General features: G+C 45.1%; 1 protein-coding gene across 2 annotated transcripts in view; it reads left to right on the top strand.

Moving 5' to 3' along the window:
• The first annotated feature begins 5,305 nt into the window (after positions 1 to 5,305).
• Positions 5,306 to 22,087, top strand: part of CDK14 (cyclin dependent kinase 14) — a 512,169-nt gene continuing 495,387 nt past the window's right edge. The window contains exon 1 of one of the 2 annotated variants that reach the window (XM_043509346.1): positions 5,306 to 5,760. In XM_043509346.1, coding sequence (XP_043365281.1) covers positions 5,679 to 5,760 — 82 coding nt within the window. In that variant the 5' untranslated portion in view covers positions 5,306 to 5,678. The remainder of the gene's footprint in view (positions 5,761 to 22,087) is intronic. The other variant, XM_038392686.2, reaches the window with a different exon arrangement.

Genomic DNA, 22,087 nt, shown 5'->3' with positions numbered 1-22,087 from the left:
CATTTATTAGAGCATAAGCTTTCGTGAGCTACAGCTCACTTCATCGGATGCATGTGGAGCTGTAGCTCACGAAAGCTTATGCTCTAATAAATGTGTTAGTCTCCATTGTAATAGCTGCAGCTGTGCGGTTTGTTAATTTCACACTTCCGCTTTACGGGTTTCCCGAGCTGGGCCATAGACATGGAGGGGGGGGGAGGGGGAGTATTGCCATCATCAAAGTCAAGAAGGTGCTTGCAGGTTTCAGTGAGTTTTCTTCAGCTCCGGTGCTCTCGGAAACAGCAACGGGGGAGAGCGGGGAGGCACACAGACCAAGGCGCTAAACACTTCCACTTTTCTTTCCTTCCAGCAAAAACCACCATGGCAGTGAGGAAGAACCAACATTGCCCTGCGTGTTTTGCAGATTGCTGCACAGCCTCCAGCTGCTCTTTCATCGGCGCCTGTGCAACGCTGCCGGTGGCTTCTTCAGGGTGTCCGAGCCTAAGAGCTGTCTACTTTCATTGGCCCCACGCTACCGGCCCTAGTAGGCAGGCACGACTCCCACTGATCTAGAACAAGGGGGGGTTACCTGACGAGGGGCTGCAGGATGTAAAGCCCGGAGCAGCCGATGCACGAGAAACAGAACTATAAGCTAACATCGCGCTGTCTTTTCTTCTTCTGTTCCTGGAACTTTTCAGTTTTCTGTCCCTTTCCCTTCCCTGACGCAGTTCAGTGCTTTGTGAGACGCAGCTAGTCTCTTGCGTCAATTCTTTTGTCCCAAACGAAGTCTTTAAGCACAAGACAATAAATCACACACGAGCCCTCAAGTTTCAGGTAAACAAAGCAGAGACTGCTGAATTGGAATTAATTTGCACACTGGACACCATTCATTTAGGCTTGAATAGAGACTGGGAGTGGATGGTTCATTACACAAAGTAAAACTATTTCCCCATGTTTATTTTTTCCCCCTACTGTTCCTCACACATTCTTGTCAACTGCTGGAAATGGCCCACCTTCATTATCACTACAAAAGGTCTCCTCCCCCCCCCCGTTGGTAATAGCTCACCTTACCTGTTTCAGAGTAGTAGCCATGTTAGTCTGTATTCACAAAAAGAAAAGGAGGACTTGTGTCACCTTAGAGACTAACAAATTTATTTGAGCATAAGCTTTCGTGAGCTGCAGGTCACTTTATCAGATGCATTCAGAATGCATTCTGAATGCATCCGATGAACCATTCTGAATGCATCTGATGAAGTGAGCTGTAGCTCATGAAAGCTTATGCTCAAATAAATTTGTTAGTCGCTAAGGTGCCACAAGTCCTCCTTTTCAAATTGTGCTAGGAGCTGAGTGCACCAGAGGTGTCAAACTCATTATATAGAAAGGGTCAAATTCTACTTTTGGATATAGACTATGGATAACAGTATACATTTCTGTATTTGCCTCCCAGAGCAAGAATACTCATTGATATCAATGAATAGAGATCAAGGGCAAAATCTGGCCTTTACCTAGTAACTAAACTTCTAGTTACTATTATTTATTAAGTACTTCACTGTCACACTCAGTATCACTCAATGGGAAGTATGGTCCACTTGGCTCACTCCTATTTGCACCCTTTCTCCCTCTTCCTACCCCATGCTCATCTTTGTTTCTGTCCCTTTTCCTTGTCTTTGCATCTCTCTTCCTCTCCTTGCATTTTATTCTCTGCAACATTTCCCAGTTTCCATCTGCTAATATGACCAGCAATTAAATCACTGACATTGAAATGCTATTTTAGTTAGCACTCCAGTGAAATTAAGGGGGACAACAGAATTCATGCATTTGAGAGCTATTGTTTCAGGCTTTCTGCAGACTCAGGCTTGTCTACTGGGAGAAATTGATCAACATTACTAGTATACTTATGGTGCTGTAGTTATTCCTGTACAACTCCCCATGTGATGAGTCTGTTTTGGAATAACAGTGGGCATTTTTTTTTGTTAGTTTATGTTGCTTCAATAAGCTAAACTGAAAAAAAAGCTGCTTTTATAATTACTGGTATAATTATTATTGGAGTAGTACATTTCCCCGCATATATAAGCCCTCAGAAACGCAACACGGCATAAGTTGTTTACTTTTGGTTCACATTTGGAAGGTTTTCTTCACAATCATGAGAGCTAAAGAAATGTACTTTTTAAAAGGAAAGTTAATATTCTTCACAATCTGTATATGTCATAAAGGCCACACAAATACATCATGTGGAGCAGCTCTGACTCATAGGCCATATGTTCGACACAGTGTATGTGCACGTTGCAAAAGATAGTTCCTACCCCAAAGACTGGACAGTTGCAGATGATCTAGGCCCAAGTGCCTTTCTAGTGCTTTTTAAATTGAGTTAGCTAACATGATTTGAAACATTTCTTCACAGATGGAGTGGACACAATTTAATACCTGTAAAATTATGCTCGTTAGCTCTGTTGTAACCCAGGTGGTTCACCTCAACCAGACAAAGTGTGTTAAAATACAACTTGCCCAGTCTACACCAGGGTTTAAAAAAGTGTTAGTTAACCTGTGTTAGCTAACATGTTTTGTGTGTGTTTTTTTAAATACTCACCTCTTATTCTGGCCTAGACATACTCTACTGTCCAGTCTTGATTGGCCAAGAGATCATCATATTAACTCAGCTGAGTTAACTTAACATAATCAAGAAGCCCTCAACACTCATCAGACTAACACATATGAAGCTGTGTTATCTGGCTGTGTTTTAAAATCTTGGTGAGTGGGTGGGCTGTGTTTGGACTTGAAGAGTCAGTGTGCCTTGTCCATACTATCCTTTTAAACCATTAGTTCATAGGTGTTAGGTAATATTACCCCTTTAAACCTACTCTAGACAAGGTCTACAAGACTCTTCTCCATCTTTTGATGCCTACACCAATTGCATTTCTCCAGAATGCCTAAGTTAACTGTCCCAAGAGTGCAGCTGGTAGGAGTTGGAGACAAGTTAGAATTGGGTGGTGAGATCTCACTCTAGAATTTACTTCATCTAAGCCTTAGCCTCCTCTCTTGTGTAAGCATTGCAAACCACTGCTGTTTGAAGTGAGCTCTTGCTTGCTTGGCATTCACCCTCCCCTGGCTTAATTCCGCTTTGTGTATGTGCTCTAGATCATAGTGCAGTAGGGTGGTGCAGCGTATAATAGTCCTAATGAGTAATCGGTATTTGTTGCCAACTCAATCCCTACAGAATGCATTCATGCCACAGTGACAGGCACCCCACAATAATAATTAGTAGCTGGAGATCTACAAATTGTTTTGCCTTGGCTTTAATGTACAATTCAGTGATGCTCTTAATCTTTGATGGCATGAGCTATGGTAAAAGTGGGATCTCCCTTATGGTCTGCCCTGTTAAAAGCTACTGAAAGGAAGATCAACACAAACAGCTGGAAAACCAGAGGGCCCCTTCCATCCTCTGTCTGCAGCCTTTGGGGTGAGATGAGCCACAGTCCTTTGTGAGGTCTCTTAAATCCACTAGCCCCTCTCCTCAGCACCAGCTACTTGATGCAACCACCCTCCTGGACCCACCAACCCCACCCCTTGCACCCATCAGTCTGGTCCCACCAACCCCCCCACCCATCAGCCTAGTCCCACCAACAAACCACCGCCCCTGCATCCAGCAGCCTGGTCCCACTTTCCCCGCTCTCATCGGTCTGGTCCCACCAACCACCTCCCCCCGCCCCACACCCATCAGCCTGAACCCCCCAACTCTCCCTCACACCCAGTAGCCTGGAACCACCAGCTCTCCCCCAACTTGTGTAAGAACATAAGAACAGCCATACTGGGTCAGACCAAAGGTCCATCAAGCACAGTATCCTGTCCTCTGACAGTGGCCAATGGCAGGTGCCTCAAAGGGAATGACAGACAGGTTATCATCAAGTGATCCATGCCCTGTTACCCAATGCCAGCTTCTGGCAAAGAGAGTCCAGGGACCCCATTCCTGCCCATCCTGGCTAATAGCCATTGATGGACCTATCCCCCATGAATCTATCTAGCTCCCTTTTGAACCCAGTTATAGTTTTGGCCTTCACAACATCCTCTGCCAAGGAGTTCCAGAGGTTCACAGTGTGTTGCGTGAAAAAATATTTTCTTGTGTTTGTTTTAAACCTGCTACCTATTCATTTCATTTGGTGGCCCCTTGTTCTTGTATTACGAGAAGGAGTAAAGAACGCTTCCTTATTTTCTTTCTCTACACCAGTGGTTCTCAAAGCCGGTCCACGGCTTGTGCAGGGAAAGCCCCTGCCGGGCTGGGCCGATTTGTTTACCTGCCGTGTCCGCAGGTTCAGCCGATCGTGGCTCCAGGCCAATGGGGGCTGCGGGAAGCGGCAGCCAGCACGACCCTTGGCCCGCGCCGCTTCCTGCAGCCCCCATTGGCCTGGAGCGGCGAACCGCGGCCAGTGGGAGCCGCAATTGGCTGAAACTGCGGACGTGGCAGGTAAACAAACCGGTCCGGCCCAGCAGGGGCTTTCCCTGCACAAGCGGAGGACCGGCTTTGGGAACCACTGCTCTACACCACTCACGATTTTATAGTCCTCTATCATATCCCCCCTTAGTCGCCTCTTTTCCAAGCTGAAAAGTCCCCGTCTTATTAACCTTGCCTCATACGGAAGCCGTTCCATACCCCTAATCATTTTTGTTGCCCTTTTCTGAACCTTTTCCAATTCCAACATATCTTTTCGGAGCTGGGGCCACCGCATCTGCAGGCAGTATTCAGGCTGGGGGCCTACCGTGGATTTAGACAGAGGCAATATGATATTTTCTGTCCTATTATCTTGCCCTTTCTTGATGATTCCCAACAGTGGTTTGAGCATTAGCTTGCTAAACCCAGGGTTGTGAGCTCAATCCCTGAGGGGGCCATTTGGGGCAAAAATTGGGGATTGGTCCTGCTTTGAGCAGGGGGTTGGACTAGATGATCTCCTGAGGTCCCTTCCAACCCTGATATTCTATGATTCTATGATTCCCTTCGCTCTTTCGACTGCGCTGCACGTCGCGGGGATGAGTTCAGAGAAGGATCCACAGTGACTCCAGCAGCCTGGACCCACCGACCCCCACCCCCTGGACCCACCAACCCCCCCCCTCTCCGGACCCCGCAGCCTCCACCCCGGGCCCCGCATCCATCAGCCTGGTCCCACCAACGCACCCTGGATCCCCCCCTCCCCCCCCGCACCCAGCAGCCTGGTCCCCAGCCCCGCCCCTGCCGGCCAGCCCGCGCCCCCGCCCCCGCCCCCGCGCTCTCCCGGCCGGGCTCCCGCGGCCAATCAGCGAGGCGAGCGGGGGCGGGAGCGCGGAGCCGGGGGCGGCGCAGCGGAGGCCGCCGGAGTTGCCGCCCGGCTCGGAGCTGGCGGGGACGCGGCCGCCGCTGCTGCTGCGCTCACCGGGGCGGGTCCGAGCAGCCGGCGGCACCCGGCCAGCGCTGCCTCCTTCTCCCGCGCGCCTCGGGGCACCCCCGCCGCTCCGAGCTGCCCCCCCCCCCCGGCTGCGCCCCGCCCCGCCCGGGCCGGCTCCGGAGCCCCGACGGGAGGCGATGAGCCTGCCCCGGGCACCGCGTCGCGCTCCCTCCCCGGCGGTGTGAGCGGCGGCGGGGGTCCCGCGGCGAGGGGAGCCGGGGGGCGGCGGGCGACCGGGCTCCTCCCTCCCTCCCGCCCGCCCGCGCTGGGCCGGCGCCGCCGAGCTGTGCCATGCTGGACGCGCAGTCCGCCGAGAAAAGCAGCAGGATGAAAAAGTTGCGGAGAACTTTGTCGGAGAGTTTCAGCCGAATAGGTGAGTCGGGTCCCCGGCCGCCGCCGCCGCCTCTGGCCCCGGCGCCTGTGGGGGCATCCTGGCATCCACGCGTGCGGCCCACGCCCACGGGGAACCCTCCCCTTGGCAGGAGACCTCGTGGGGGGGGGGGGGCGATCACATCCCAGGGAGCTTAGCCTACTTGGGGGCTACAGGACTTGGCCCTTCATCCCTAAAGAGTCACGGCTGTAAACTCCAGCCCCTCCTTTTGTAATGAAACGAACTGGAGGGATGGAGAGAGGGACAAGATGGTTGAGCTAATCTCTTTAATAGGATCAACTTCTGCTGGTGGAAGAGACAAGCTTTGGAGCCACACAGAGTTCTTCTGTTGGTCCAAGAAAATATATTGCCCACCTTGTTTTTCTAACATCCTGGGACCAACAGGGCTACAATAACACTGCCTACAAGGAGAGAGAGATCTGACTAATAAGTGAGCAGAGCTGGAAGGGGCTTGTGGGGTCAGTCCAGGCCATTGGCATCGCTTGTCTGTTTCCCTACAGTACACTGAGGATGTCTTTTTTTCAGAGTAGCAGCCGTGTTAGTCTGTATTCGCAAAAAGAAAAGGAGTACTTGTGACACCTTAGAGACGAACAAATTTATTTGAGCATAAGCTTTCGTGAGCTACAGCTCACTTCATTGGATGCATTTTTCATTACAAGGATGTCTTGTAACATAGGTGACAAAAGGAAGTGGTATGGAACTGGTAGAATTACTTTCTTACACCTAGAGGATCAGATTTAGTTATGTGTTAGCTTTCTTATACTTCCTGGCCTCAGCCTACCTCATGCCATCTTTTTTCTCAGGCCTCTATCTCCTAATTTTTCTCTCCCTCTGCTTTAATTTTGTTATCTCTGTAAATATATTATTTAGCTCTGCAAAGTAATTTGGGATGCAGTTTGCCTGATAGACACTAAACTGAAATTGTGCTCTATAAGTAAAGATTCTTTCTGCCTGTCTAACTCCTTATCAAGTACCATTGTGTTTTACAAAGCTGCTATGCATTGTGTTTTACAAAATTGAAAAACTCTAGCAGTGTTCTGTAGATAGTGTTCCTATAGATAATGAGTGTTTCTATAGATGTTTGAAAACTAACAAAGATTTCTCAGTACCTTCTGAAACTCAGATGCTACAGCATGAGCCTGCAATTGAATTGACTGAAAAGAAATAAAATTAAAATTGACTAGTCTGCTTTCAATGCCACACTGAGAGATCTAGACCAAAAAAAAAAGCACATCTAGTAGAAAAGTAAATTACTTTTAATGTTTGTCCAACAGGTAAAATGTTTGTTAAAAAATACACCACCAGACAACATTCCCTTAAGGCTGAGGCATGAGGTCGGAAAGCAGATGATGATAGTTAAGCAGGTTTCAGAGTAGCAGCCGTGTTTAGTCTGTATTCGCAAAAAGAAAAGGAGTACTTGTGGCACCTTAGAGACTAACAAATTTATTTGTGCATAAGCTTTCATGAGCTACAGCTCACTTCATCGGATGCATCTGATGAAGTGAGCGATAGTTAAGGAGACTAAACAAAAGAAGTCTGTCTATCTCTTGCTGCTAAATCCTGTCATTCTTTTGCTGATGTAAAACGTGTTGAGATAGCATGTTATACCTTGTATTGCTGACCTTATCTCCTGGTATTACTATCCAATTTTCTTTTTGGCATCAGGTTGTTTAGTCTTAAAAATTATTTACTGATCTTCTTGGAATTCTTTGTCATTGTTCTCTGCACTTCAATATTTTTCATTCAGATTGACATTTTATATCTTTGGCATAATACATAAAAACACGAGCACGTTGGGACAAAACTAGAAAAGCCAAGATGCACAATGAGATTAAACTAGCTTGGGGCATAAATGCCGAAAACATTTTACAAATACACTAGAGGTAAGAAGAAGACTAAAGACAGGGTAGGTCCATTAATCATAAGGAGGGAAAGACAATAACAGAAAATGCAGCAATGACTAAGGGTTGAATGCCTTTTTTGTTTTCACCAAAAAGGTTAGCAGTGATTGAACAACTGACATAACGAACATCAGTGTAAATGTAGTAGGATCTGAGGCTACAATAGGGAAAGAACAAATTAAGAATTAAGCAAATTGGATGTCTTTAAGTAAGTGGGGCCTGATAAAATACATCCTAGAATTCTTAAGGAACTGGCTGAAGAGATCTCTAAGCCATTAGCGATTATCTTTGAGAGCTTATGGAGGACAGGAGAGATCCCAGAGGACTGGGAAAGAGTACTATATTTTCCCTTTTATAAAAAGGGGAATAAGGACAACCCAGGGAATTGTAGTCCTGTCAGCTTAACTTTGGTACTCAGAAAGACAGTGGAGTAAATAATCAGTTTGTAAAAACCTGGAAGATAACAACTAACAGTCAACATGAATTCGTCAAGAACAAATCATGTCAAATCAACGTAATAGCTTTCCTTGACAGGATAGTAAGCCTTGTGCATGGGGAGGAAGCAGTAGATGTGAGATATCTCAACTTTAGTAAGGTTTTTGATACTGTCTCGTATGATCTTCTCATAAACTAGGGAAATATAGACTAGATGAACCTATTATAAGATGGATGCATAAATGGTTGGAAAACTATACTCCGAGAGTAGTTATCAATAGTTCATAGTCAAGCTGGAAGGGCATATCAAGTGGGGGTCCCGTAGAGCAGTGGCTCTCAACCTTTCCAGACTACTGTAGCTCCTTTCAAGAATCTGATTAGTCTTGCGTATCCCCAAGTTTCACCTCATTTTAAAAACTACTTGCTTACAGAATCAGACATAAAAATACAGAAGTGTCACAGCACACTAGTACTGCAAAATTGCTTACTTTCTCATTTTGACCATATAATTATAAAATAAATCAATTGGAATATAAATATTGTACTTACATTTCAATGTATATAAAGAGCAGTATAAATTAAATTTAAGAGAGACAATGACTTTAGTTTGAACTGACTTTGCTAGCGCTTTTATGTGGCCTGTTGTAAAATTAGACAAATAGCTAGATGAGTTGAGAAGACCTCTGAGTATCCCCAGGGGTACACGTACCCCTGTTTGAGAACCATTGCTGTAGGGATCTGTCTGGGTCTGGTTCTATTCAATATCTTCATAAATGATTCATAATGGCATAGAAAATACTCTTAGAAAATGTGCAGATACCACCAAATCGGGAGCGATTGCAAGCGCTTTCGAGGACAGAATTAGAATTCAAAATGATCTTGACAAACTGGAGAAATAGTCTGAAATAAATGGGATGAAATTCAATAAGGACGAATGCACAAATACAAAATGGAAAATGACTGCCTAGGAAGGAGTACTGCAGAAAAGGATCTGGGGGTTAAAATGGATCACAAACTAAATGAGAGTCAACAGTGTAATACTGTTGCTAAAAAAGCAAATATCATTCTGGGATGTGTTAGCAGGAGTGTTGTAAGCAAGACACGAGAAGTAGTAATTCTGCTCTACTCAGCCCCAGTGAGGCCTCAGCTGGAGTACTGTGTTTAGTTCTGGACACCACACTTCAGGAAAGGTGTAGACAAATTGGAGAAAGTCCAAAGGAGAGCAACAAAAATTGTTAAAGGTCTAGAAAACATGACCTCTGAAGGAAGCTGGGGAAAAAATGGGTTTGTTTTTTCTGGAGAAGAGAAGACTGAGGGGGGCATGATGACGTAAAAGGTTGCTTTTAAGAAGAGGGTGTTAAATTGTTCTCCTTAACCACTGAGGGTAGGACAAGAAGCAGTGGGCTTAAATTGCAGCAAGGCAGTTTCAGGTTAGATAGTAGGAAAAACTTCCTAACTGTAAGGGTAGTTAAGCACTGGAACAAATTACCTCGGGAAGTTGTGGAATCTCTGTTAGGTGTTTATCTAACCTGTTCTTAAAAAACTATCAAGGATGGTCTAGATCAGGGGTGGGCAAACTATGTCCTGGGGACCACATCTGGCCCTTCAGACGTTTTAATTCAGCCCTTGAGCTCCTGCCGGGGAGCAGGGTCCGGGGCTCGTCCTGCACCATGTGTGCCATGGCTCCACGTGGCTCCCGGAAGCAGCGGCGTGTCCTCTGGCTCCGACGCATAGGGGCAGTCAGGGGGCTCCGTATGTTGCCCCAAGCGCCGGCTCTGCAGCTCCCATTGGCCAGGAACTGCAGCCAGTGGGAGATGCAGAGGTGGCTCCTGTGGACTGGACAGCATGCAGAGCTGCTTGGCTGCGCCTCTGCAGAAGAGCCAGAGAGGGGACATGCTGCTGCTTCCGGGAGCTGTTTGAGGTAAGCGCCACCCTGAGCCTGCACCCCTGACCCCATCCAGCGCCCCTGCTCTAGCCCTGATTCCCCTCCTGCCCTCCAAACCCCTCAGTCCCAGTCCAGAGCACATTCCTGCATCCCAACCCTAGCCGGATCCCTCACCCCCTGCCCCAGTCTGGAGCCCCCTCCCACATCCTGAACTCCTCATTTCTGGCCCCACCCCAGAGTCCTTACCCTCTCAGACACCCCAACCCCCAATTTTGTGAGCATTCATGGCCCGCCATACAATACCTAGATGTGGCCCGTAGGCCAAAAAGTTTGCCCACCCCTGGTCTAGATGAGTGGTTCTCAAACTATGGGACAGGCCTTCCAAGGGAGGTGCGAGCTCTGTTTTTTATTTATTTATTTTTTTAAAGAGCTCTGGCTATCAGCGCTGGGTGGCAGGGGCTTATGCAGAAGGGTCATGCGTAACCAGGAGGTGGGGATGAAGAGGCTAGCCAGAGCCCTGCCGCCCAGGGGCTGACTGCTGGAGCCCGGCACCCAGGCTCGGGCTCTCCTCTCACCCTGCCCCCTCCTGATCCCTCACCTGGAGGTGGCAGGGCTCTCGCTGTCACCTCCAGGGTGGCAGCAGCAGCTCAAAAGCAAGGGTGGCAATGGGGCGCTAAGTCCGCTATGAAAATTGATATTGACAAATATCACTTTTCACATTGCTTCCCTTACTTATGTGCTGCTGCTGGCACATCCCTGCCTTCAGAGCTGGGCACCTGGCCAGCAGCTGCTTCTCTCTGCTCTGTCTTGAGAGCTGGGTGGTGGTATATGTACTTGTGGGTGGGTGGAGGGGGTGTAAACAACTACAGTACAAAGAAAGGGGGCCTGATCAAATAAGTTTGAGAACCACTGGTTTAGATAATATTTAGTCTTGCCTCAGTGCAGGGAACTGGACTGGATGACCTATCAAGGTCTCTTTCAGTCCTACATTTCTGTGATTATTTTTGGTGTGGTGTCTACATCGAGTATCTCATTTTTAGTTCACACAAATAGCATAAAAATAGTCGTTGACTGCAGCCAAAAGGGGGAGCAGAGCAGTTTGGGAGGCATGCAAAAGTGTCTTAATTTAAGCTGTCTTTGTTCTCCCATAATTCAGAGCTGCTGAGCACTAGAGTGGGCCCCTGGCTGCTCTAAATCACGCTGTTTGCCAATGGCCCTGAGTGGCAATCTCGGATCACTGGGTGCAGACATACCGAATTCCCCTTGTCATGCCTCTTACCCTGACAGTGGAGATGGGGGTAAGGTCACAGCCATTATGCACTGTCTCACCAGATTTCAGAGTAGCATCCGTGTTAGTCTGTATTCGCAAAAAGAAAAGGAGTACTTGTGGCACCTTAGAGACTAACAAATTTATTAGAGCATAAGCTTTCGTGAGCTACAGCTCACTTCATCAGATGCATTTGGTGGAAAATACAGTGGTGAGATTTATATACACACACACACACAGAGAACATGAAACAATGGGTTTTATCATACACACTGTAAGGAGAGTGATCACTTAAGATGAGCCATCACTAGCAGCAGGGCGGGGGGAAAGGAGGAAAACCTTTCATGGTGACAAGCAAGGTAGGTCATTTCCAGCAGTTAACAAGAACATCTGAGGAACAGTGGGGGGTGGGGTGGGGTGGGGGGGAGAAATAACATGGGGAAATAGTTTTACTTTGTGTAATGACTCATCCATTCCCAGGCCAGTCCTTGCTTACAGACAGCCCCCCAATCTGAAGCAAATATTCACCAGCAACCACACACCACACAACAGAACCACTAACCCAGGAACCTATCCTTGCAACAAAGCCCGTTGCCAACTGTGTCCACATATCTATTCAGGGGACACCATCATAGGGCCTAATCACATCAGCCACACTATCAGAGGTTCGTTCACCTGCACATCTACCAATGTGATATATACCATCATGTGCCAGCAATGCCCCTCTTCCATGTACATTAGTCAAACTGGACAGTCTCTATGTAAAAGAATAAATGGACACACATCGGACATCAAGAATTATAATATTCAAAAAGCAGTAGGAGAACACTTCAGTCTCTCCGGTCACTCGATTACAGACCTGAGGGTGGCTATCCTTCAACAAAAAAAACTTGAAAAACAGACTCCATCGAGAGACTGCTGAATTGGAATTAATTTGCAAACGGGATACAATTAACTTAGGCTTGAATAGAGACTGGGAATGGATGAGTCATTACACAAAGTAAAACTATTTCCCCATGTTATTTCTCCCCGCCACCCCACACCCCCCACTGTTCCTCAGATGTTCTTGTTAACTGCTGGAAATGGCCTATCTTGCTTGTCACCATGAAAGGTTTTCCTCCTTCCCCCCCCCCCCCCCCCCCCGCTGCTGGTGATGGCTCATCTTAAGTGATCACTCTCCTTACAGTGTGTATGATAAAACCCATTGTTTCATGTTCTCTGTGTGTGTATATCAATCTCCCCACTGTATTTTCCACCAAATGCATCTGATGAAGTGAGCTGTAGCTCATGAAAGCTTACGCTCTAATAAATTTGTTAGTCTCTAAGGTGCCACAAGTACTCCTTTTCTTTTTGATTCACCAGACAATTCCCACACAGTGGTCTGATCCCATTGTGACTGGCTATGCTAGTTTTAAAGTTGCTTTGTGCCAGTAGTGCAATGTGAAGTGGCCTGAATGTAGGAGAGAATGTGGCATATAGTGTCCGTGTGATGTGAATCTACTACAGTTACATCAAGAGGATGATAGACAGTATACTGGTGCCGTAATTTTTGGTCTGTGTATTGCAAATCAACTCCTTACAAACCCTAATATTTAAGAACTGCAGGCTTTTAAGTGGAAGAAAGCATCTGAATCCAGACAACACCTTTCCTTTGTCTTCCTGTGACATTCATATTTATAAAGGAGAAAATGATACCAGGAGGAATGCTAAGTTCCAAGTTTGGAGCAAATATTTACATCCCTGTCATAAATCCTTGTATCCCCATATGAAAATAGTGTTTGTATAATCACACATGTCCAGAGCTAGTAATATGCTTTTTAAAAAATAAAAAGCATAATTATGTATTTGGTGGACCTGATTGATCAAGTAGATAATAGTTAAAATATATAACCATGGAAGTTTTGCTTTTTAAGAAACCAAGACTAAGTTTTGTTTTTTTTTAAAATGGGTGTCTAAAGTTAGTTTCTTAAATAAAACCCTAATCCTGCAAAGACTTAAGCACAAGATTAACTTAATGTATTGTGAGAAGTCCCATTGACTCTAAGTCTTTTGCAAGATCAGGGCCCAAGGGGGCTAACTTCCAAAAAAATTTTATTTCCCACTTGAGTCTTCTGAACATCGGGCAGAAGTGCTGTGACTTGAGTCCAAGCCCCGTCATTTTATAGTGTGACGCAGCTCAGGCTGTAGACCCCTGTCAGTCTATTTGGTGAAGTATGGACATCTTAGCACAGTTGCTAGAAACCGGGTCCAGCAGTTGTAAGCCCAGGTTAACAATGCAGTGCAGACAAACCCATTGAGCCTGATCCAGAGTTCGCTGAATTCAGTAGAAAGACTCCAGTTGAGTTTATTGGGCTTTGGATCAGGCCTTACTGAGGAGCTTAAATTTAGAACCTTTTTTCAAAAACTTGGTCCAAGTAAATTAAATATACAAAGACCCAAGTCTACTAATAAAATGTTTTGGCAATGGTAATGGCTATTACAAGAACAGTGACTGTATGTGCATTATCGTACATTGATTCTTTGGGTTGGCATCAGCATGTGGGGCAGTTGCCTGAGCTTACTCTAATACCCAGGTCTTCTCTTAAGAACATAAGAACAGCCATACTGGGTCAGACCAAAGGTCCATAAAGCCCAGTATCCTGTCCTCTGACAGTGGCCAGTGGCAGGTGCCCCAAAGGGAATCAGACAGCTGCAGCGGCACAGGAGACAGCAAACAGAGCTGTAAACAGCGGGGTTTGAGTGGGAGCTCTGTTGGAGGAGAAGGTATTGGTACTTGGTTTTGTATTTGTAGTGTGTGTGTGTGTGTGTGTGTGTAGAGGCTTGTATTTGTGCTGGGAGAGAAGCTGAGCCCTGATTAGGGGGCGGGGCTTCTCTGACTAGGGGTCCTATAAAGGTAGCCAGCCAGTCAGGCAGCGGCACAGACAGCTGCAGCGGCACAGAAGCCAGCAAACAGAGCTGTAAACGGGAGTTTGAGTGGCAGCTCTGTTAGAGGAGAAGGTATTTGTAGGTAGTGGGGGTTTTGGTGTGGTTTGTGTTTTCCAGATTAACAGGATTTAGGTGGGAAGGCTATGATAGATACAGAGGCAGCAGTGGGGGTGACCCATGTAGTGGAAGACACAATGAAGATGACTGGTTGTGGAAGCTGCAGTATGTACATGATCCTGGAGGGGGTACCTGAAAAGAGTTTCATCTGCATGAAGTGCCACCTGATGGAACTGATGGAAGAAAAGATCTGAGGATTGGAGACGCAGGTGGAAAGTCTGGTTGAGTTTAGAAGGGGTTTCGAGCAGATGATGGAGCAAAGACATGAGGCGGATGAAGGGAAAAGCTCAGACTTGCAAATGGAAGCAGGATCAAAGAACTCTGAGGGGAGACCGCTCGGTGAAGAAAATGGACAGTGGAAGCATGTGACTAAGAGAACCAGGTAGAGGAAAAGACGGGCTAGTGAAGGAGAAACAGAGCTCAAGAAAAGGTTTGCAGAGTTGAAAAGTGAAGAAGGGGCTCAGCAGGTGGTCACTGAAGGTGGAAGGGCAAGGAAGAAGAGAAGAGTGGCTTGTCCTATAGGAAAAGGGGAAGAATCAATGGAGACTACACCAAATATGAGCCACAGGAGGGTACAGGATGGGTTGAAGAGGATTACAAGGGAGAATAGGAATGGAAAGAACTTGCAGCCAGAGGGAATAGGGGATAGACCAGAGAATCGCACCGTCACCAGGAAAAGGCAGGTCAGTGTGATCGGGGACTTCTTGCTGAGAAGAATAGACAGGTCTGTAACCAGAGCTGATCCAGAGAACAGAAGTGTGTGCTTCTACCTGGTGCTAAGATAAGGGACCTGAGGTTGAAGAGGATCCTAAAGGGAGTGGGAAAGAATCCACTGATCGGCCTTCATGTGGGAACAAATGATACGGCTAGACTCTCACTGGAACGTATCAAGGGAGACAATGCCAGACTGGGGAAGACGTTTAAGGAAATTGAGGCTCAGGTGATCTTTAGTGGGATTCTGCCTGTTCCTAGAGAAGGGCAACAAAGGTGTGACAAGATTATGACGATCAATAGATGGCTCAGGTAGTGGTGCTATAAGGAGGGCTTTGGGATGTATGGCCACTGGGAGGCATTCATGGACAGAGGACAGGTCTCTTGGGATGGACTTCATCTGCGAAGGGAGGGAAATAACCTTCTAGGATGGAGGCTGACACAACTGATAGAGAGCTTTAAACTAGGAATTTGAGGGAGATGGTTGGGAGACGTCCAGGTAATCTCCACGCCGGATTTTAGCATTGAGAGGGAAGAAAACAAAGTAAGAAAGGATACAGCTGTGGGTAGGAGAATGGACATAAGGAGGAAGGGCAGTGTGGATACCAGTCTAATAGGTCATGCTGGCTGTAGAATGTCCGTGCCTAATCGGGTAAAGAACGTGAGTGAAGCGAAACAGCAAAAATGAAGATGTTTGTATACCAATGCGGAGGAGCCTAGGTAACAAAATGGAAGAACTAGAGCTACTGGTGCAGGAAGTGAAACCAGATATTATAGGGATAATAGAAACATGGTGGAATAGTAGTCATGATTTGAGTACAGGTATTGAAGGGTATGTGCTCTTTAGGAAAGACAGAAATAAAGGTAAAGGTGGTGGAGTAACATTGTATATCAATGATGAGGTAGAATGTAAAGAAATAAGAAGCGATGGAATGGATAAGACAGAGTCTGTCTGGGCAAAAATCACATTGGGGAAGATAACTAGTAAAGCCTCTCCTACGATAGCGCTTGGGGTGTGCTATAGATCTCCAGGATCTAATTTGGATATGGATAGAGCCCTTTTTAATGTTTTTAATAAAGTAAATACTAATGGAAACTGCGTGATCATGGGAGACTTTAACTTCCCAGATATAGACTGGAGGACCAGTGCTAGTAATAATAATAGGGCTCAGATTTTCCTAGATGCGATAGCTGATGGATTCCTTCATCAAGTAGTTGCTGAACTGACTAGAGGGGATGCCATTTTAGATTTAATTTTGGTGAGTAGTGAGGACCTCATAGAAGAAATGGTTTTAGAGGACAACCTTGGCTCAAGTGATTGAGCTAATTCAGTTCAAACTGAATGGAAGGATAAACAAAAATAAATCTGCGACTAGGGTTTTTGATTTCAAAAGGGCTGACTTTTTTAAAAATTAAGGAAATTAGTTAGGGAAGCGGATTGGACTGAAGAATTTATGGATCTAAAGGCGGAGGAGGTCTGGGATTACTTCAAGTCAAAGCTGCAGAAGCTATCAGAAAGGGAAAAAATTCATAGGCAGGAGTTGTAGACCAGGCATCTCGGAGAGATGATTAAGAAGCAGCAGAAAGCATACAGGGAGTGGAAGATGGGAGGGATCAGCAAGGAAAGCTACCTAATTGAGGTCAGAACATGTAGGGATAAAGTGAGAGGCTAAAAGTCATGTAGAGTTGGACCTTGCAAAGGGAATTAAAACCAAAGGCAAAAGGTTCTATAGCCATATAAATAAGAAGAAAACAAAGAAAGAAGTGGGAACGCTAAATACTGAGGATAGAATGGAGGTTAAGGATCCTCTAGGCATGGCCCAATATCTAAACAAATACTTTGCCTCATTCTTTAATGAGACTAATGAGGATCTTAGGGATAATGGTAACATGACAAATGGGAATGAGGATATGGAGGTAGATATTGCCATACCTGAGGTAGAAGCCAAACTCGAACAGCTTAATGGGGGGCGTAAATCGGGGGGCCTAGATAATCTTCATCCAAGAATATTAAAGGAATTGGCACATGAAATTTCAAGCCCATTAGCAAGAATTTTTAATGAATCTGTAAACTCAGGGGTTGTACTGTATGACTGGAGAATTGCTAACATAGTTCCTATTTTTAAGAAAGGAAAAAAAAAAAGTGATCCGGGTAACTACAGGCCTATTAGTTTGACATTTGTAGTATGCAAGGTTTTGGAAAAAATTTTGAAGGAGAAAGTAGTTAAGGAGGTCAATGGTAAATGGGACAAAGTACAACATGGTTTTACAAAAGGTAGATCGTGCCAAACCAACCTGATCTCCTTCTTTGAGAAAGTAAGATTTTTTTTTTTTTTAGACAAAGGAAATGCAGTGGATCTAATTTACCTAGATTTCAGTAAGGCGTTTGATACGGAGCCACATGAGGAATTATTAGTTAAATTGGAAAAGATGGGGTTCAATTTGAAAATTGAAAGGTGGATAAGGAATTGGTTAAAGGGGAGACTACAGGGGGTCATACTGAAAGGTGAACTGTTAAGCTGGAGGGAGGTTACCAGTGGAGTTCCTCAGGGATCGGTTTTGGGACCAATCTTATTTAATCTTTTTATTACTGACCTCAGCACAAAAAGTGGGAGTGTGCTAATAAAGTTTGCGGACGATACAAAGCTGGGAGGTATTGCCAATTTAGAGAAGAACCGGGATATTATACAGGAGGATCTGGATGACCTTGTAAACTGGAGTAATAGTAATAGGATGAAATTTAATAGTGAGAAGTGTAAGGTCATGCATTTAGGGATTAATAACAAGAATTTTAGTTATAAGCTGGGGACGCATCAAATAGAAGTAACGGAAGAGGAGAAGGACCTTGGAGTATTGGTTGATCATAGGATGACTACAAGCTGCCAGTGTGATATGGCTGTGAAAAAAAGCTAATGCGGTCTTGAAATGCATCAGGCGAGGTATTTCCAGTAGAGATAAGGATGTGTTAGTACCGTTATACAAGGCACTGGTGAGACTTCACCTGGAATATTGTGTGCAGTTCTGGTCTCCCGTGTTTAAGAAGGACGAATTCAAACTGGAACAGGTACAGAGAAGGGGTACTAGGGTGATCCGAGAAATGGAAAACTTGTCTTATGAAAGGAGACTTAAGGAGCTTGGCTTGTTTAGCCTAACCAAAAGAAGGCTGAGGGGAGATATGATTGGTCTCTATAAATATATCGGAGGGATAAATACCAGAGAGGGAGAGGAATTATTTAAGCTCAGTACCATTGTGGACACAAGAATAAATGGATATAAACTGGCCTTTGGGAAGTGTAGACTTGAAATTAGATGAAGATTCTAACCATCAGAGGAGTGAAGTTCTGGATCAGCCTTCCAAGGGAAGCAGTGGGGGAAAAAGACCTATCTGGCTTCAAGATTAAACTCGATAAATTTATGGAGGAGAAGGTATGATGGGATAACATGATTTTGGTAACTAATTGATCTGTAACTATTCATGGTAAATAGGCCCAATGGCCTGTGATGGGATGTTAGATGGGGTGGGATCTGAGTTACTACAGAAAATTCTTTCCTGGGTATCTGGCTGGTGAATCTTGCTCACATGCTCAGGGTTCAGCTGATCGCCATATTTGGTGTCAGGAAGGAATTTTCCTCCAGGGCAGATTGGAAGAGGCCCTGGGGGGTTTTCGCCTTCCTCCGCAGTGTGGGGCACAAGTCACTTGCTGGAGGATTCTATGCACCTTGAAGTCTTTAAACCATGATTTGAGGTCTTCAGTAGCTCAGACATAGGTGAGAGGTTTATTGCAGGAGTGGGTGGGTGAGATTCGGTGGCCTATATTGTGCAAGAGGTCAGACTAGATGATCATAATGGTCCCTTCTGACCTTAATATCTATGAATGAACGGACAGGTAATCAAGTGATCCATGCCCTGTCACCCAATCCCAGCCTCTGGCAAACAGAAGCTAGGGACACAATTCCTGCCCATCCTGGCTAATAGCCATTGATGGACCTATCTAGCTCCCTTTTGAACCCCATTGTAGTATTGGCCTTCACAACACCCTCTGGCAAGGAATTCCAGAGGTTGACAGTGCGTTGCGTGAAAAAATACTTTCTTGTTTATTTTAAACCTGTTACCTATTAATTTAATTTGGTGGCCCCTTGTTCTTGTATTATGAGAAGGAGTAAATAACATTTTCTCTATACCACTCATGATTTTGTAGACCTCTTTCGTATCCGCCCTTAGTTGCATCTTTTGCAAGCTGAAAAGTCCCATTCTTATTAATCTCTCATCATAAGGAAGCTGTTCCATACCCCTAATCATTTTTGTTGCCCTTTTCTGAACCTTTTCCAATTCCAATATATCTTTTTTGAGATGAGGCGACCACATCTGCATGCAGTATTCAAGGGTGGGCGTACGATGGATTTATATAGAGGCAATATGATATTTTCTGTCCTATTATCTATCCCTTTCTTGATGATTCCCAATATTCTGTTCGCTTTTTTGACTGCCGCTGCACCATTACAAGTCTTCATGTAATGGTGGCTTGAACTGCCATACATTTTATGTTGAATTACATCTGTTTTGGAGTTTACACCTACTGCTTTTCCGTGTTTCTGAGTACAAGATGTATTGCAACTTTATCTCTCCATTTCTCTTTCAGTAATAAATAAAAGGACCTTTTGGTTCCCTTGGGCTCTTTGACTTGGTTTTTGATGCAAAAGTTATGTTTTGTTTACAGTAGTCCAGTGTGCTCCACAGGGTAGATGTGCATTTAGGTAATTTTGTTGTTAAAATAATCCTTACTCTTGAAATTGTTCCACATACAGCTGGTCTGATCATAGAATCATAGAATATCAGGGTTGGAAGGGACCCCAGAAGGTCATCTAGTCCAACCCCCTGCTCAAAGCAGGACCAAGTCCCAGTTAAATCATCCTAGCCAGGGCTTTGTCAAGCCTGACCTTAAAAACCTCTAAGGAAGGAGATTCTACCACCTCCCTAGGTAACGCATTCCAGTGTTTCACCACCCTCTTAGTGAAAAAGTTTTTCCTAATATCCAATCTAAACCTCCCCCATTGCAACTTGAGACCATTACTCCTCGTTCTGTCATCTGCTACCATTGAGAACAGTCTAGAGCCATCCTCTTTGAAACCCCCTTTCAGGTAGTTGAAAGCAGCTATCAAATCCCCCCTCATTCTTCTCTTCTGCAGACTAAACAATCCCAGCTCCCTCAGCCTCTCCTCATAAGTCATGTGCTCTAGACCCCTAATCATTTTTGTTGCCCTTCGCTGTACTCTTTCCAATTTATCCACATCCTTCTTGTAGTGTGGGGCCCAAAACTGGACACAGTACTCCAGATGAGGCCTCACCAGTGTCGAATAGAGGGGAACGATCACGTCCCTCGATCTGCTCGCTATGCCCCTACTTATACATCCCAAAATGCCATTGGCCTTCTTGGCAACAAGGGCACACTGCTGACTCATATCCAGCTTCTCGTCCACTGTCACCCCTAGGTCCTTTTCCGCAGAACTGCTGCCGAGCCATTCGGTCCCTAGTCTGTAGCGGTGCATTGGATTCTTCCATCCTAAGTAAGTGATATTTTGGCCTTCTTGCTAATCCATACCATTTATAGGAAAAACATTCTAATATACCAGCATGGGGTCTGGACTTAGTCACTCCCGTACGACTCATGGCCATACACAAAAAAACCCCCTCTATATTTAAATAACTTTAACCGACGTACCAGGAAATTCAAAGTTTAAGACTGACATTCTTAACTCATACATTGAGTCTCGCGAGAGGAAAGCAAAACAGCTCTAGAAGGAGTCTTAACAGTTAGTTTAATGGCTTTTGTTGTTTATGGCCTTACACCTTTTTCTGGCAATTTCCTGGTGAGATCAAATTGTTAATATCATATTCATGCTGGTCTAATTTGGGTTCTTTTTCATTCTGGAACCCTTCAGCTCCCCTAACGTAGGCTGAATTCCTGATATGGCATGTATATTCTAAAGAACACTTTTGATAGGTGAAAAGAACAGTCTTCACTTTCTTGTTTTTCACTGTAGCTTCTTCATGGGCTCTGGATGGTATTATTGGATAATAGGGTTAATGTATAGTAGCACAGTGAGTGTAACTGTGTGAAAAATTATAAAATGTTTAAACTGTGTTTGAACCCAGGAGTTAGACACATACCATAACCCACTAAAGCAGTAAAAGCATAATGTATAGTTATTTTTAGGAAATCAGTATAATACTGAAAGTTTTTTTTCTGTAATAGATATTAGTGGTATAGGGCTAACTACTCTCCAGAAATTAGTCACCAAACAGAATAGTTTTCATACTATAAAGCCCTAATTCAGAGTTATCAGAGAGAGTTTGTCATATCAAACAGCCCTAGTTGTTAAGAACTGTGTATATAAATCTGACGTTCTCATTCACTGATTTTTTTTGTTAGTATGCATAACTGTTAACACTGTTAGCAGAGCCCCTTGAATCTCAGGGGGAAGGAGGGGATGTCTTCAAGATCTCTTCAGTTTTTTGATTATATTGTTGTAGATGTAGTACTATGACTTTGTGGTGGTTTGCAGTGTGCAAAATATGTTAAACAGTGATCAGTTGTCGCCCAAAAGAAAAAATGTAAGTATATTAATGCAAATTATTTCATTTTTAGTGGTGATAGTAGTTTCCTAGAGATCCTGATCCTTGGGTGTGTCAGAGCTCTGCTTGGTACGCCTGGTGAGGGATGGAGCCTTAAAACCATCTTTATGCTCCCCTGATCCTCAGGACGCATCCAGGGACAGCTTCAGACCCTGCACAAATCAGAGCAGTTTCAGGAGCCATTATGTGAGTTGGAATCATTGCAACACAGTGCACTTCAGCCACTGCCTCTGGGGACTAACGTGGCATAGATCTGGCTATGCTGGCTTTTCCCACCCTCTGTAGCTGTGATCTGGCCCATACTCTCTAGCGTACCCGCTCTTGAGTAACTATTTCATTGTTGTGAATGTCTAATGCCAAATTGCCCTTCCCTCAACTTTCATCCTACAAGAACTGTCATTTGTAGTCTACTGATGGTCAGTGGAGATCTGTGG

This window comes from Dermochelys coriacea, chromosome 2 (genome assembly GCF_009764565.3).
Source record: "Dermochelys coriacea isolate rDerCor1 chromosome 2, rDerCor1.pri.v4, whole genome shotgun sequence".
Taxonomy (NCBI): domain Eukaryota; kingdom Metazoa; phylum Chordata; order Testudines; family Dermochelyidae; genus Dermochelys; species Dermochelys coriacea.
The sequence above is the reverse complement of the archived record's forward strand: the minus strand, read 5'-3'. Positions and strand labels throughout refer to the sequence as shown.